We start from the raw sequence: 16,426 nt of genomic DNA on the forward strand, positions 1-16,426 counted from the left end.
GTCTGGGTCCCTTCCGGAAGGATCTTCCTGCTTCCGTCCCCGCCTCCTCCAATCAAATCTCAACCCAGCAGTCATTGCCACACCGGGTCACTCTGCTGCCCCAAGCCCCACCCCTGGAGGCTTTTTGCTTCGCTCAGAATAGAAGCCAAAGTCCTTAGGGTAGCCCACAGGAGCCTACATTCTCAACTGCGCCTTTGGCCCATCTCTGACCTCTTTTCCCTCACCGTCATTTTGCTCCAGCAACACTGGCCTCCCTAGGTTCATCTCACACGCCAGACAAGCTTCCGCCCCAGGGCCTTTGCACTGGCCACTCTGGCTCCTGCTTGGGGAGGCCCTTCTCCTAGGTACCTGCTTGGCTAGTTTTCTCACACATACACCCCCTCCCCCCACCCAGGCTTGGATCTCACCTGTTCCACGGGGCCTGCCTGACCACGCACGCACATGGCCCACCCCTCCCTGGTTCTGCTGGTCCCCTGTCCAGTGCACCTTCTAGCTCCCGGCATGCTGTTTACTTCCTGATTATACACAACGCTTGGGGCCAACCCCTCCCCTCCCTTGTCTCATCGCTCTGTTAGACTAGAAACTCCAGAAGGAACCTAAGTATGTTTGTCCCTGGCGTAACCCAAGTTGCTGGAACAGTGCCTGCACCGAGCATGTGCCTAATGGGCTTTTTTTTCTTAAGTTTATTTATTTTGAGAGAGAACGAGAGCACGTGCATGCCAGCGGCAGAGAGGGAGAGACAGAGAGAGAGAAAGAGAGAGAGAGAGAGAGAGAGAGAGAGAGAAAATCCCAAGCAGGCTCCGCATTGTCAGCGTGGAGCCCGACGCGGGGCTTGAACCCATGAACTGTGAGATCATGACCGGAGCTGAAACCAAGAGTCGGACGCTTACCTGGCTGAGCCAGCCAGGACCCCCAGCCTAACAGGTTTCTGTTGAAGGAAGAAATAGAACCCTCCCTTATGTCCTCCTATTTCCTGAACTCTGAGGCTTTGGAGGCCTCTCTCACCCCGGGCCTCCTTCCCCTCTTCAACATTCCTACCCCCTCGGGGCAGCCGACCATCCCAGGGCGTCCTGGAATGACCCATTATTCCATCTTTTGTAAAACGCTACCTGTGGTCTATCTCGCTCCCCCACGGCCTGTTGGGTCAAATTTGATGTCGCGGTCACCCTGACGCGGCTGTCCCTTCTCTGACTTCTCCTAGCCGCCATCCAGGGCAGCCTCTGATTTAGAGCCCGATCAATACAGCAGGAGATTAAGCACATTAAACCTTTTTTCACTCGGAAATTCCAAAGAGACTCCGAAAGCAACCTGGCTTGCTCTCTATCATGTATATTGCATTTTAACTTTTCCACTGCCCCCTTAATTGTCCGTACCAGGCCCTGTGTCGCTTTATTTACTGCCTTCCTGTCTACTCCACGGGTGTGTGCTCCGTCTTTCAAGCAAGGCCATAAGTTCCTTGAGGGCAAAGGCTGTTTTATACAGCGATACCTTGATTAGAAATTCCTCAGGAACAAGGCTCATTTACTCAAAGTCAACTATGTGCAAAAAAAACCCACAAAGCATCTTCATAAATCATTCTAAGCAGAGCCGCCTGCTTACAGCTGCGTGTCAGAAATACTTCAACGCAATTTCTGTCTGTCTCCGCGGATGCTGAAGTCAACAGGCCCGTCACCGCGGGGGGTGACAGCAGCCTAGAAGATTTGTCCCCGAGCCTGGCGTCTCTTCACCACCATCTTTAGGCCCCCCAGGCTACTCTTGAGGACGTATCCCCCAGGTCCCTGCTCCCACAGCCCGGTCTAGAGTAGATGGGTCGGGGACACTGTCCTACTTGTTCACCCGTGAATTATTGTGCATGTTACCCTAGATGCTATGAGGTTTTTCTGAAGGCAGAGACTTTTCTCTCCATCAGTGTGCTCCAGTCATCTAGAGCAGAGCCTGGCCACAAAGCACATACTCAAAAACGTCTTTGCAGAACGGGTGACTGTGATCTCTGTAGGAGTTGATACTCTGAACCCTTTATCCCCGATTATTCCACGAAATGTTCGGGAATGATCAATTATCTACATGGGGAGAAATGTTCTTCTACGCCCTGGTAAGCAAAAATACCCCCTGAAATTACCACTAGGCTTGTTAACCTGATCCCTGGCCTGACAGCTGGCCTGACCGGCCCCGGGGTGACGTGATTCCCAGAGACTTCCTCACCCCCCCGCCTTTCCTGCTCCTTGCTGGTCCCTGGAGGAGGATGGGATTTGGCTGTGTCCCTCTCTCAGGAACTGTCTTGATCATGTCTACAGGCTCTTTAGGCCTCACTCTTGAGCTCTCTTGTCTCCAGGGCTCCCCGCATCCCTCATCCTGGCGGAGGTCAGACCTTGCTTCCGTTCACCCTTGCTGTTGACCCAGCTCTGCTCTCACCTCCCTCCTAGGCCTTCCAGACACAGCATGTCACGTTTCCAGAACATCTGGCCCTTTGGGGGGAATTCAGGAATTTTCTTAGCATAACCTCTCCTTTCTGACATCCTGGCACGTCCTGTATTATTTCTCTTCCTGGTTAAATTTCTGACAAAGACAGTCTTCCTGGGACTGAAAAGTCTTTGCCTACAGAGGTATAGCTTAGGTGCCATTTTAGACTCTCCCAAGGAGTTAGATCCGGAGCAAAAAAGTTTCATGAAACAGAATTTAATCATCAGGGCCTTGGGGACGGGAACTCCATAGTGTACAATTTTGTTTCCTTTTTACTGTTTAGAGAAGTTCTAGACCCAGCACAGGCCTGTAATAAACACCTGTTGAATAATTGATCGACCGACAGCCAGCCAAGCATGCCGGATGTTTCCGTCTGGCTACAATGTCTGTGTTTTTGTTTATTTTTTCAGGAAAAATTGTGGTTCTTTTCACTGTAATTATTCACCAGATTCCCCTCATTTGTTCTCTATTCTTTCTTTTTCTCCCAATTTTTCATCTTGAAAAATTGGAAATATAGACAAAGCTGAAAGAATAGAACAGTAGTTCCACTAATGCTCTCCACTTGGATTCAACAATGAACTCTTCTCCACCTTTGCTTTGTCTCTCTCTCTTTCTCTCTATATACCATAGATCTATCCAGGCTTATATTTTTATAACCCTGGATAAATATAAAAACTTGGTCGCACGGTCATTTGATGTTGCAGACGTCATGACACTCCACCTTCCAAATACTTCAGCCTGTACCTCCCAAGAATGCGAACATTTTCTCTACAGCCACAACAGCATTCTCACAGCTAAACAATTAATGATCACTTCAAACTAGAGTCTAGTATCGTTTCGTTTATTCTCGAGTCGGAGATGTTTGCTTTTGGACCACCTAACGATTGTGCTTTCCCAAACCGAATTCTAGGCTTTGTTCCTTGTAGATTCAGGGTTTTGCAGGTGTGGTAAAGACCTGTGGTTCACAGGACGTCGTTGTGTTCTCTGGCCCTTGGGTGATGAAAGGTTGTTTGGGCCCCAAAGATGGGTTGTTTCCGGAATAGACCACGTCCACCCTTAAGCAGGCGCAGGGGAAGTGTTGTTTTGGGACATGGGGAGCTGCCCTGGGCCCATAAGAGTTTCTCAGTCCATGCAGCTATACAATGTATGATCTCTCTCTCTCTCTCTCTCTTAAATCTGTCCCTAGTCTCCTGTATCTCCTTGTATTGTGGAATGAAAACAGTATCTACAAGTCAGCTCCTTTCTTGGCAATTGTGATTCAGTAGGTCTGGGATGGGAATCTCAGGAAATTATATTTTTACAAAGCTCTCCAGGATTAGAAATCTGGCAGGGGGAAGGGGGGGAATGGAAAATCCCCCATTACATGGTCTGCCTACACAACACTTCTCTGAACATCTTATGTATGTGTGTTTGTGGGCTTCGTAAGATGGTTCCAATTATCTTTGGAAGTGAGTGGAGTATAAACTATAAATAAGCCAGAGACTTCCTCGGAACATCCACGCGTTCCGGAGCCAGTCTTGGGACTCTGCAGCTGGCGCGGCCAGGGGGTGGGGGAGGAGGCTGCGGGTTTCGAGTGAGGTGACCAGGCTCTGCCCTTGGTGCTGCTGTCCTCTAGCTGCGCGAAGGGTTTGGGAGAGCTTACCCGAATTCTCCGGGCCTCCTAGATGAGCAGAGTAATACGTACCTCGTGAGGCACTCGATGGGATGGTGTGTGGGGGAACACGAAATATGGAGCAAGAGTCTAGTTGAGTTGGAGATCTATTCACCTGGGATCCCAGATCTCTCTGGGGGACTGTGGGGGCAGGTGCACCGGGAGTTCATTCACCCGATGAACGGAGGGGCCCCCTGGTTAGAAGCTCTTCCCCAGGCTGCAGGGGAGGAAGGGGAGGAGCATCTAAGGTCGGGGAAGCTTCCGCTCTTTCTTCTCCTTCACGTCCAGGGCCCAGGGAGAGAAGGGCTACCATACAAGAGCGTGCAAAAACTAAAGGAACCAATTCTCCATCATCTCTGTGGAATGCGGCCGGGGCAAGGTGCCAAGCGTCCTTCAGGGGTCCCGACACTGGACCCCTACTTCCTGGGCCAGCTCTCAAGCGCACAGGCAGCCCAGGCCTTTCATCCGGCAACATGACACTGCCTGGAGAGAATGTGAATTACTGCAGAGGACTTGGAGGGGCTGGGGGGGGGCCGGCCACTTCGAAGCCATCAACCAGAATTCCTTTTTAGGGCTGTTGTGGTGATGCCCTTCTTTCCTCCAGGCCCATGTGGTCTATGACCCAAGCATTTCGGGGAGTGGGGAGGGGGGGACAAGAGCTATGGGGATTGACGGACTACGGGGCCGCCATTCTGGCTCTTATCTGGAGCTCCTCTCCACACTTCTGGACTGAGAGGCTGGGGTGAGGCCCCAGGCAGAATGATCCAGGAGATGAAAAGCGAGAACCAGGCGCGTGAGCACCAAAGTTCACCATCCTTAACGGCTTGACGTTCCCCTAACGCCGGCTGAGGGGCTCCGTGTCCACGAGCCCAGGAGGCTGCGTGCAGGTTGCTGGGGACGTTTCCAGCGGTGTTGGAACAATGCCTGGCATACAGTAAGCACATCATTAATGTTTATATTTTTAGGGCAACTGGATTCCTTAACTTAAATCACATTGATGAATTCTTATTTCTCAGTCACGATGCAAGTCAGGACATTTCTGGGAAGCCTGTGGCAGGTGGCCACCACACGTATCCACGGGGTATGGGAGTTGGGAGCTTCTGTCCCTACGAGTGGCTCTTTTGAGGGATGCCTGGGTGGCTCAGTTAAGCGACTGACTTCGGCTCAGGGCATGATCTTGATCTCGCGGTTGGCGGGTTCGAGCCCCGCAGCAGGCTCTGTGCTGACAGCTCAGAGCCTGGAGCCTGCTTCGGATCCCGTCTCCCTCTCTCTCTGCCCCTTCCCCGTTCACGCTCTGTCTGTCTCTCTCTTTCAAAAATAAACATTAAAAAAATTTTAAAATATAAAGAAACCAATATCGATATCAAATAATATCGCCCTTCCAGAAAAGTTGCAAAGAGAATTCCCACACGTACTTTACCCAGACTCACCACTTTCTAGTATCTTGGCCATATGTTTCATTATTCTCTGTCTATTTCTTCAGAAATTTTGGGAGTAACTCGTGTATGTCTTGCCCCTTTAACTTTGGATCCTTCAGTTCACATTTCCTGAGAACAAGAATCTCCTGGGTAACCAGAACGCGGTTATCAACGTCAGGAAGTACAACGCCGAACAATAGGCTAAGGCGTGCTAGGGTACGTAATGCTATCTACCGTTTCCTACTCTGTAGTCCGCAGTCCAATTTTGTTAATTGTCCCATTCATGTCCTCCACAGGCTTCTTTGGTCCCTCACACAGGATCGCGTATTGCATTTAGTTAGCATGTCTCTTTAGGTCCGCTAATCTGGAACAGATCTTCACCCTTTCCTTGTCTTTCATGACAGTGACATTTCTGCAGAAGACAAGCCAGTTATTTTACAGAATGTTCCTCGGGTTGGTGGTTTTTTTTCTTTCTGATATTGATTCACGATTAGATTCAAGTGAGGAATTCTTGGCCAGAATACCCAAACAGTGATGTGTCCTTCTTGGGGTATTTGCAGACACAGGGTATCTATCCGACCCTCATGAGTGATGTTAATTTGGATCACCTGGCCAAGGTGTTGTCCAATTTTCCCACTATACAGTTACTAAGTTCCCTCTGCGATGAATAAGTACTCTGTTGAAAGATAATTTGAAGTCATTGTGAATATCCTCCTTCTCATCAAACTCCCCTTTCCCATGCGCCCCCCCCCTCCCAACACACACATTTTAGTGTCCATTGACGGGTCTTCACCAACCAATCTTTACTGTGATGGTCGCAAGATGGTGATTCCTCAATTTCACCCTTTCCTTCACATTTATCAGTTGGCATGCTATGGAAACGATTTCCTTCATTTGGTTATCTATTATCAGCATGTACTCATAGATTACTATTTTATTTAATATTTATTTTGATACATATACACTGGCTAGATTTAGCCAGTGGGGACCCTTCCAGCTGGCACCTGTGATGTTCTAACATTCCTCCACCACTATTTCTTACTTTTCATTACAACAAGATCTTCTAGGCTCATCTAGTACCTTCTAGGCTCTAGTCGTTCGATCAGTCATCTCTCCAAGGAAAACTTACGATGGAGAATGGTGTTAGAAACCAAGATCTGGTTGCAAGATGTGCTCATTGCTACTGAGGTATCATTGCTCTGGGATCTTTTCAGTGGACAGATCCAGGAAATATGTACATATAGGTATATGTATATGTGTGTACGTATATATATGTGTATATATTTACAGTTCATACTGTTCATTCTAATTCCAGGTTTACTCTACAGGAATCTTCCTTGCCTTCCTCACCCTTTCCTTGTCTTTCATTATACATCATTCCATCTCATATCTCCCTTCTTCCACAGTGAAAACCCTAGCTCTCCAAGCAATACATTTTCTTTTATGCTCAATCACACAATATGCATAAAACAGCTTAATTGCCACATCATAACACTATGGAAAAAAAAAACCATAAAGGAGAGTTCAAAAATTGTTTGAAGTTCTTTCATTCTCTAGGCTGAGGTTATATAGCCCAAGTACTTTGTTTAAAAGGTATGCATATTCGTTCTTTTACCTCCTTGCAGTATAGGTATGTAATTCATTTGTAACATAGTTAGGTTCAGGTCTTTCTCTTTGGATTCCATTTTTAGGTTCCCGCCTCCTGCCGTCTTTGTTGATTTTATTTGAACATGTTTCCAAAAGTCAAAGCTAGGAAAAAGGTATACTGAGGGAACTGTAACTCCTTTTATCCCCTCTACCTTATCCTCTCGCCCTTTATAGGTGACTAATTTCATTGTTTTCTGGTATATCATTATTGTATGCGCGTGAGTATGTGTGTGTGTGTTGGCAAAATAAGCAGATACTCATTAAAAAATGTGTACAATTAGGGGCGCCTGGGTGGCTCAGTCGGTTGAGCGCCGACTTCGGCTCAGGTCACGATCTCGCGGTCCGTGAGTTCGAGCCCCGCATCGGGCCCCTGTGCTGACAGCTCAGAGCCCGAAGCCTGTTTCAGATTCTGTGTCTCCCTCTCTCTGACCCTCCCCCATTCATGCTCTGTCTCTCTCTGTCTCAAAAATGAATAAAAACATTAAAAAAAATTTTTTTTAAATGTGTACAATTTGTAAAAAAACAAAAAAAAATACCCTTTAATTTAATAATAACAAGAAGAAGGAAGGCTTCTGTGAACAGATATGGACATATTATGGAAGACTTCTGGAAATGGATATGGATATATTATTAAATATAATATGTAAGATATTACTTTTCAAAGTTTATTATTTTGAGAGAGAGAAAGAGAGTAGGGAAGGGGAAGAGAGAGAGGGAGAGAGAGAGATTTCCAAGCAGGGTCTGCACTGTCAACGCAGAGCCTGATGAGGGGCTCAAACTCACAAACCGTGAGATCATGACCTGAGCCAAAACCAAGAGTCAGACGCTTAACCAACTGAGCCACCCAGGGGCCCCTATAATACATTATTAAATATAATGTATCCATATCTGTTCTCAGAAGCCTTCCTTAGTCTTTCTTATGGTCCGTTTTCTCAAGCTTTTGAATTTTTGCCAATGTCTCGGGGCAGGGGGTGGGGGAGCTGGTTTCATAGTTTCTCTGTAGTTTTAATTTGCAACTCTATTATGAGTGAAATTTAACATATTTTTTCATACGTTTACAGACCCTTAAGATCTTTACCACGCATTGTCTTACTATGTGCTTGGCCCATCCCCATATTTAAGTTCTTTATAAGCTGGATCTTACCCCTTTATCCCCACATCTACGATGTGTGCGAAACCATTTGCCACTTCATTTTCTTAATTGAGGGAAACTACACATAACGTGAAATTTCCCACTTGAACCGTTTTCAAGTGTGCAGTTGAGTGTCACGAAGGACATTCACACTGCCGTGCTACGCATCACCCCCATCCACCTCCAGGATTTTTTCATCTTCCCCAACCGAAACCGTGTACTTATGAATTTTTACTACTCTGGGTACCTCATGTCAGCGGAATCATACAGTGTTTGTGTTTATGTGACTTGTTTATTTCCTTGACCCCACATGCTCAAGATTCGGTGACTTCAGTGACTCCAGACCGCCACATCTAGCTTTGTTTCTGTTCTTGTTTTTGTTTTTTTGAATGCCACGTGTGCGCGTTATAGTGATTTTAGACCTGTTACCACACACACTGGAAACAGACTTCCACTGACTTCTTTTCTGCCCTCAACATTGTACAAAGTTTAAACCCTATCATAGGTCCCTTACTCTATAGCCTTAATAATGGTTTTACTTCTCTGATCAATAACTGTACATCCTAACTGATAGGTAGTTGATACACCTTCATTGGGACTTGAAGTTTGGGCTATAAAGTGTCCTTCTTTGTTTCATTTGGTCTCCTTTGGTCTGTTCTACTTTGATATTAGGATCACAGCTCCTGCTTTTTGTAGATTTGGGTTTTCTTTTATGAACAAATTTGAAAATCTTTTCACAGGCAAATTAAGCCCATTTGTAAATGATATAGTGATATGGTTTAGTCTCAACTCTGTCATTTTATTTTCTTTTATAATTACTACATGTATTATGCCATACTTACTGTGCCCCCCCCAATATCTAGTATGTATTCTTTGCTTTTTTTTTTAATTTTTATTTATTTTTGATAGAGAGAGAGAGAGAGAGAACACAAGTGGTGGAGGGGCAGAGAGAGAGGGAGACAGAATCCGAGGCAGTCTCCAGGCTCTGAGCTGTCAGCACAGAGCCTGACACGGGTCTCAAACCCACAAACTGTGAGATCAGGACCTGAGCTGAAGTCGGATGCTCAACCGACTGAACCACCCAGGCACCCCTGTTCTTTGCTGTTCTAAAATTTTTTTCCCTTAGGATTTTAGAATAGGGTTTCCAATATTTGGGGATATTTGCATTTTGCTTTCTCTTTATGTTTTACATTTTTATATCACCTTTAGTTCCTTCCTTTGTTTCTTAATCATTTTTTAAGTTTATTTATTTATTTTGAGAGAGAGTGAATAAGCAGAGGAGGGGCAGAGAGAGGAGGACAGAGGATACAAAGCAGCCTCCAAGCCAATAGCAGAGAGCCCGGATGCGGGGCTTGAACTCACGACGCAGGCATCCCTGTTTCTGAACCTTTTGACATCTGGTCTATCTATCCATTTGATGTGGTCTCACATAGATGAGATCATTATGTGACTATCATTATGTGACTTTTATCTATTACCTATTTAATAGACAACGATAGGATTCTGTTTTCCCTTTTCTCTCCCCCTTCTCCTTCAGTTGCTTTAGTGGCACCCGTCTTACTTAATCAGAAAGTATAACATGTACATACTATTCTCAATTAAATATATAAATGCTCTCCGTCAGTCATTTTGCTGTTTCCTCAGTTTTCTCTTGGTTGGGGGAAGCTCATTCTCCAGGAAAGGCATATAACGGTCTCTGATATTTTGCACCCAGTTCCGATCTGTCTGTCTGGAGCTGGACACAAAAGTCCTTGGCTGGTATTTCCTTGCGTTGAGTTTCTTGTAAATGCTGCTTCCCTGTTGCCTTGCGTTGTATTACTCTACGAGTAATTTGATCTTGTTGCCTTTAAAATCTAATCATTTGACTAAGATACGTTTGGAACTGATTATTCCAGAACAGTTTTCCAAGGTACACGGAAGTGACTTTTGATATGTAATTCAAATTTTCTTTTATTTCCGAATTCTTTCCTGGGATTATAGCTTTCCCCCATTTTTAATTTTATAACTGGCATACTGCATAAGCACTGTATCAATGGCGCAGCATAATGATTTGACTAACATATACTGTGAAATGATTACCACTTTAAAGCTTAGTTAATATCCGTCATATGTATCCAAATGAGATATGGATACAAAAAAGACAACAAATGTTTTTTCCTTGTAATGAGAACTCTTAGGACCTACTCTCTTAATAACCTTCAAATATATCATACATGTTACCATGTATCTTTCATAATAGAGTTATCATGTTGAACATGACATCTGGGATTACAGTTTTAATATTCACTCAGTTTCACTGCGTTTCTACTTTGAGGGCTCCGGTTATATGTATTTTGGTTCTTCTTTACTGTCTTTCATTTCAACCACTTATCTTTGAACACTTTTTACTTCTTTATCTCATTTTCAACTTCTTGATTATTTTCTTGCCATTCCTCAGGGTCCTTTTACATATTTTTATTTGACTACATTCTCCCTCGGACATTTTGTAATTTTTCTTTGTTTCTTGGACAGTTTTGTCTTATTTTCAATTTCTTTCCTGCATTTGGTCAACTTTTGCTGCGTTTCTTCCTCATTTTTGTCTAGTCTGTTCTTAGTTTTCGAATTTCGGATTGTAGTTGTAGATATGTAGGCATATGTGCACACACGTGTGTCCAAATACACGATACTTTGCTCAATTTGGTAGTTTGATGTGTGGTGTTACAATTTCTCCTGCTTCATGGTTTCGTGTGTGTGTGTGTGTGTGTGTGTATTTTCATCAGCTGAAAACGTTAGGATTCATTTTTTCATCATAGGAAATGCAAATAATGTTTTGCTGTCTTTTTGAGGTGGCTGGGTATGCAGTCGATTTGATGTTATTCTGTTACTAGGAATTTTGACACAGGGTTCCTAGTTCAGGAATGTTCTCTTCTATCTGTACAGTGAAGTGCAGTTTTTAATAGATAACAGTGGCGGGGGAGGGCCTGGCTGTCTTTTATTTCCGCAGGGTCTTTAATTTGCCCTTTTTACTTCCTTCTTTCCCTTTACTGCCAGGCCTCCAAAGGGCATTACCCTTTCTTTATTTATTTGACTTTTCCCAGAAGCAAGGCTTCTTCAAGGCGGCCACCTCCTGTCCCATTCTCTTTCAAGCCTCTTCCCTGTTAAGTACCCGACCTGTGTTCAGTTTTTAGTGCTTGGTGTTGGACTTTCTCTTTGTAGAGGATTTAAGCCTGGACTTCACTTAAGTCCTTGGCAACAGTGGAGGGAGCTGTGCCGGAATTTGATGTCTTTTCTTTCTTCTACTTAAGAAGCAATTAGAAGTTCAGATCACGGCATTCCCTCGCCTAGTCGCGCTGAAGGCTTGTTTGTTTGTGTTTGTATTTGCTGAAGATGTGAGTAGGGATTCAGACTCAGGCAGTTGCCATTATCCTCCAGACCCGGAAGCCCCCGATATCACTTTTGAAGTATCGAGTGCCAAGTAACATTTCTTTCTTTCCTAGGAGCACGGGAAAGTTCGCATGTTGCAAGGGCATCCTCAAGGTGACAGCGATTCTGTCACAAGACAGAAGTGTTTTCCTAAGATGCTTATGTCGTAACTCTCCTTTCTTCTTTTAAGAAAGCAGCAAACGGAAAGGAAAAGATTTAAAAAATATATATTGCTTCCGTTCTTCCTCTTTCATGGTTATTAAAAACAATATAAAACAAAATAATCCTGTTATTCAAGTGCTGTGCACCCTCGGAAAAATGTTCCCTTGACCTCTCTCATTCGACCGCTAGACCCTTCCTTCCCCCCCCCCCCCCACCCGCCCACCTCTGACTAAATGGATACATAAAATTGACACCTGGGGATCGGGGATGTTTTGCTGTAAAATTAGTAAGAAAACTGCAGCGAGCAGCAGCTAAGTCGGGGCCAGGAGGCGGGTTTGCAGCAAAAAAACTCAGGTGGGCCGGCCAGTGGTAAGAGCGAGCCCGTTAAGGGTCTGAGGCGGTCCCAAAGACCCAGGACCGAGGAGATGACAGCCTCGGCGGGGCGGCGCCAGGCAGCCGTGACCGACGGCGTCCCCGGGGCGTGTGCACGCGTGTGTGCGCACGTGTGCGCGCGCTCCGCCCGGTCCCGGGCAGCCACCTGTCACTCACGGGGGGGCGGAGAGGGCAGCGGCGGGGAGGACGCAGAGGAGGCGGGGCGGCGGCCCGAGCGGGGGCGGCGCCGAGGCCGGCCCCGCGGAGGCCCTCCCGGCGGAGCCCCGCGTGCTGCAGCCATGGAGACGCGGTAATCCCCTCCTCCGGCCCGCGCCCCGGCCCCCGCAGCCGCCGCCGATTGGTCGCCCTTTGCTCCCTGACCCGCTCGCCGCCTCCGAGGCCGCCGCTTCCTGCTCGGGCGCCGCGCCGCGCTCCCGGCCCGGGGCGGAGCTCGGGCGCCGAGCGCGCGCCGCCTTCGCCGCCGCCGAGCAGCAGCCCGCGCCGGAGGAGGAGCCGCCGCCGCGCCCTTCCCCTTCCTCCGCTCCTCCCCCGGCCCGCTCCCCGCCCGCGCCGGCCCCAGGCAGCACTCGCTAGCAGCGGCGGCCGCGGCCGGCGGCCGAGAGGGGAGAATGCGGCGGCGCTCGCGGATGCTGCTCTGCTTCGCCTTCCTGTGGGTGCTGGGCATCGCCTACTACATGTACTCGGGGGGCGGCTCCGCGCTGGCCGCGGGCGCGGGCGGCGGCGCCGGCAGGAAGGTGAGTGGGGCGCCCTGCCCGGGCCCGGCTCCCCCCCCCCCCACCCAAGCCCCCGACTCCCCTTCCCCCGCCGGCCCCTCCCGCGCCGACGCGCCCCCCGCCCGGCCGCGGACCCCCCTGTTCGGACGTGGCCGCGGGGCAACGAGGGGGGCTCCCTCCCTTCCCGCTCTCCTCCGTCCCGATCTCCTCTCGGGTCCCCGCTCCCCGCCGCGGGCCTCCCGGCCGAGTCCCCAGGGCAGGGGGCGCACCCAGCCCCTCTGCGCTGGTCCGACTCGGGCGAGGGCGACCCGGCGCGGCCCCGCAGGACTGGGGGCCCCGGACGCCTTTCTCGTCGCCCCCCCACCCCCCCGCCCCTCCGCCCGGCCCCCTCCGTCTGCCACACGTAATTGAAGTTGAGTCCTGTCCGGCCGCCGGGAGCCCCATCCCCTGCGGTGGGAAGTTTAAGCGGTGGGGGTGTGGGACACACAAAAGGGGGTGGGGAGGAGAGGAGGGAGAGGCGGCTGCCTTTCCAAAGTGTCATGTACGGGAGAGAGGAGTCCAAGTTTCTTCCCTTGCGTTTGATACGAGCCGCTGCAAATCCTCACCCGTTTCCCCCTTGTCACCCCGCGGCGGGGAGTGTTGGGGGGGGGTGCATGTCGGGGGTCTCTGCCCCTTTCTCTGCCATTTACCTCTGGGGGCGGGGGGGCGCAGCCGGCCCCGTGCCGGTTAAAAGAGACTCCCTGGGCGGTTGTCAGCGGAGGGCCAGCGCGCCTCTGCGCCCCGAGTGAGGCCGGCCACGGACATCTCCGCCCCCACCCTCCCCCGACCTTCCCCTCTCGGCCCCGGCGCGGCCCGGACGTGGCCGCCTGCGCTTGTCTTCCCCAGCCCCGCTCGCCGTTACGCGGGGATGGTCCCTTTTCTGTGGGCGCTCTGAGCAGGCTCCCAAGGGTCCGGCGGTTAGGCCGTGGGGACCGTGTAAGCCAGTCTGGACAGCCGGGCGTATCCGGGAGGAAATCGAGCGGCCGGGGGAGCCCCGACGGTGCGGTCCTGCGGCCGTGCTGGGAGAGGAGGGCTTTGGCCGTGGACCTGCTGCCGGCTGGCTTGTGGTGTTCGGTGGCTAATAGGCTTTGAAAGCAGCGTTATCTTTTCCACAGTCCTGGAACCCTCATCGCTGTGATGTTTGGTGTCACCGCAAACCCAGGAAATTCTGAGTTCATGGAGGTGGACCGCTGGTTGGGCAGGAAGCAGGGAATGGTATTCTGGAACAAGCCAAACGGGACCGAGTGTCTATGAACGGACTTTTTTTAGCCATACAGTCAGACCTGTAAAGTCCGTGATGGGGTTTGGCTGCTTCAGAGGTTTCCCTCGTTTGTTTGTTTGTTTCAACTCATTCATTCATTCTCACCTGAAGGTATTAGATAGAGATAGGTATCTTGTTTTAATCTTGGGGAATCGTGTGGAGTTGCTTTGTCTGGAGGGAGCAGAAATGAAGTCGTTCCGTGTGCTGAAATGGCCTAGCTGAGTTCTGAGCTAACAGTGTGCCCTTAGCCCCGTTCTTTTTGTAATGCAGGGAAGTGCTGTATATGTACCTGAAGGCTTTTGTTTGTTCTTGGATGGTAAAGAGCCCGGCGGGCGAGCAGCAGGAGCAGTGTGGCCCTTTGAAAACTGTGCTCGCGTTAACCTGGAATTATTTTCAAAACTTTTGCTGTGCAGTAAACCGGGCCTTGGCAGGGCTGCATCGCTTGGTGTGCTGGTGGGACCTGGCAGAGCCTTCTGCCTTTCATGCAAAAGAAAAACAAACAAATAAGCCACACTGGTAGAGCTCTTTTCCTTGGTTTGCCGCTTTCATGAGAAACGTGTGATTAGAAACAGCAACGGTGTGGCCTTAGCATCCAGAGAAGCTGACTTCTCCCCTGTGGGCTTCAGCTGCAGGGTTTTGAGGGGGTCTCCTGTGTTGGCCTCTGAAGTGGTATCCTTAATTAAAACAAAAAAAAAATCTAAGAACTCTTTGTGACCTAGTGGGAGATAAGAGATCAGGTAAGAAAAAATGTGTGGGAAATGAACAATTATACATGGATTGGTGATTTGGGATTCTATTCTTTCTGTCAACGAACCATAAAATTTAATCCCGGCCCTTAGAATGGTTTAGTGATTTGTCAGTTGAGGAAGAGGTGTGTAAATGCAATAGCTTTTGAAATCGCAGTAAAAGACTCATTAACTTAGTGTTGTGGACCCTGGTATGAAAGTCGAAGCCCTGAGACCATTCTGGAGGACCTGAATAGAAAACCCCGCCGTCTTGAATTTCCTAATCTAGAGTATAAAACTGTGTACTCTTCCTTCCTCCTGAACTGTTTCCAGGGATTTAAAGACTAAAAAGCCTCTCTTCAGATTTAGTTCATCCTTATGATAAAAGGAAATATGTAGTTTTTTTTTTTTTAGCTTGTAAAGTATGGACATAAAAAAGATAATGTGGGACGAAAGGCAGAATTTAAATACTAGCTATAGTGTTTTAGGTGCAAGTGGAATTAATGTTTCTTCTCCTGCTTCATAGTATGCAAGTCAATGCTTAGCCTGTGTCTCTCGGCCCTGATGTTTTTCACGGGGTACCAGGCTTCAGTATTAGACTTCGGGGGATTGTCTGATGGGAGCCTGCCTGGTATTTCTGCTGCTTCAGCACCCCCGCCCGGGCTTGTCACTGTGTGCCCTGCCTGTTAAATAACTCATCCCAGGACCGTTACTCTCCCATTTGGCAAAACCCAGAAAGCCGCCGCACCCCGGATTGCAGATCTAATAAGGCGAACGGGAGGAGCAGGTGCTCAGAAGCATCGTGGGCATTGCCACACCGTTCGGGACTCAGTGCTGAGGCGTCAGGTGTGAGGTCAATCGGTTTACATGTAATATTGTTTGAAAGTATTTCCTTTACATTTATGTAGATCACCCCTCCCTTAGTTGGCTCTGTCCCCCTGAATTAATAATTTGCACTTCAAGGATGTCTCTCCTTTGAGCATCTTAAATGCTTTACAATTTTAATCACGTTAAGTCTCCCCCAGGCCTTGGCAGGTTGGCCGTGGGTGAGGCTGTAAGGAGAGAAGAAGGGATATCTGTTGAAGCGCACTTGCCTAAGGGTTAAGGGTGGCGGTGGAGGACAGAAAGGGAAGGATTTCCCGGGATGTAAAGTTGACGGCTGTGTCAACCCGAGGGGCACCTGGGGAGCTCAGTAGGTTAAGCGTCCGACTTCGGCTCCGGTCGTGATCTTTCGGTTTGCGAGTTCGAGCCCCGCGTCGGGCTCTGTGCTGACGACTCAGAGCCTGGAGCCTGCTTCGGATTCTGTGTCTCCCCCTTTCTCTGCCCCTCCCCTGCTCATACTCTGTCTCTCAAAAATGAATAAACATTAAAAAAAAAAAAAAGTGCGTCAACCTGAGACCCCTGGTCTGCACTGCTCACGTCC

The 16,426-nt window shown here is 48.7% G+C and overlaps 1 protein-coding gene across 1 annotated transcript in view; it reads left to right on the forward strand.

Moving 5' to 3' along the window:
* Nucleotides 1-12,696: 12,696 nt before the first annotated feature.
* The window catches only part of GALNT2 (polypeptide N-acetylgalactosaminyltransferase 2), a 191,912-nt gene continuing 188,182 nt past the window's right edge, over nucleotides 12,697-16,426 (forward strand). Inside the window, exon 1 of the mRNA XM_058696103.1 lies at nucleotides 12,697-12,999. Coding sequence (XP_058552086.1) covers nucleotides 12,874-12,999 — 126 coding nt within the window. The 5' untranslated portion in view covers nucleotides 12,697-12,873. The remainder of the gene's footprint in view (nucleotides 13,000-16,426) is intronic.

Source organism: Neofelis nebulosa, chromosome 13, assembly GCF_028018385.1.
Source record: "Neofelis nebulosa isolate mNeoNeb1 chromosome 13, mNeoNeb1.pri, whole genome shotgun sequence".
Classification (NCBI taxonomy): Eukaryota; Metazoa; Chordata; class Mammalia; order Carnivora; family Felidae; genus Neofelis; species Neofelis nebulosa.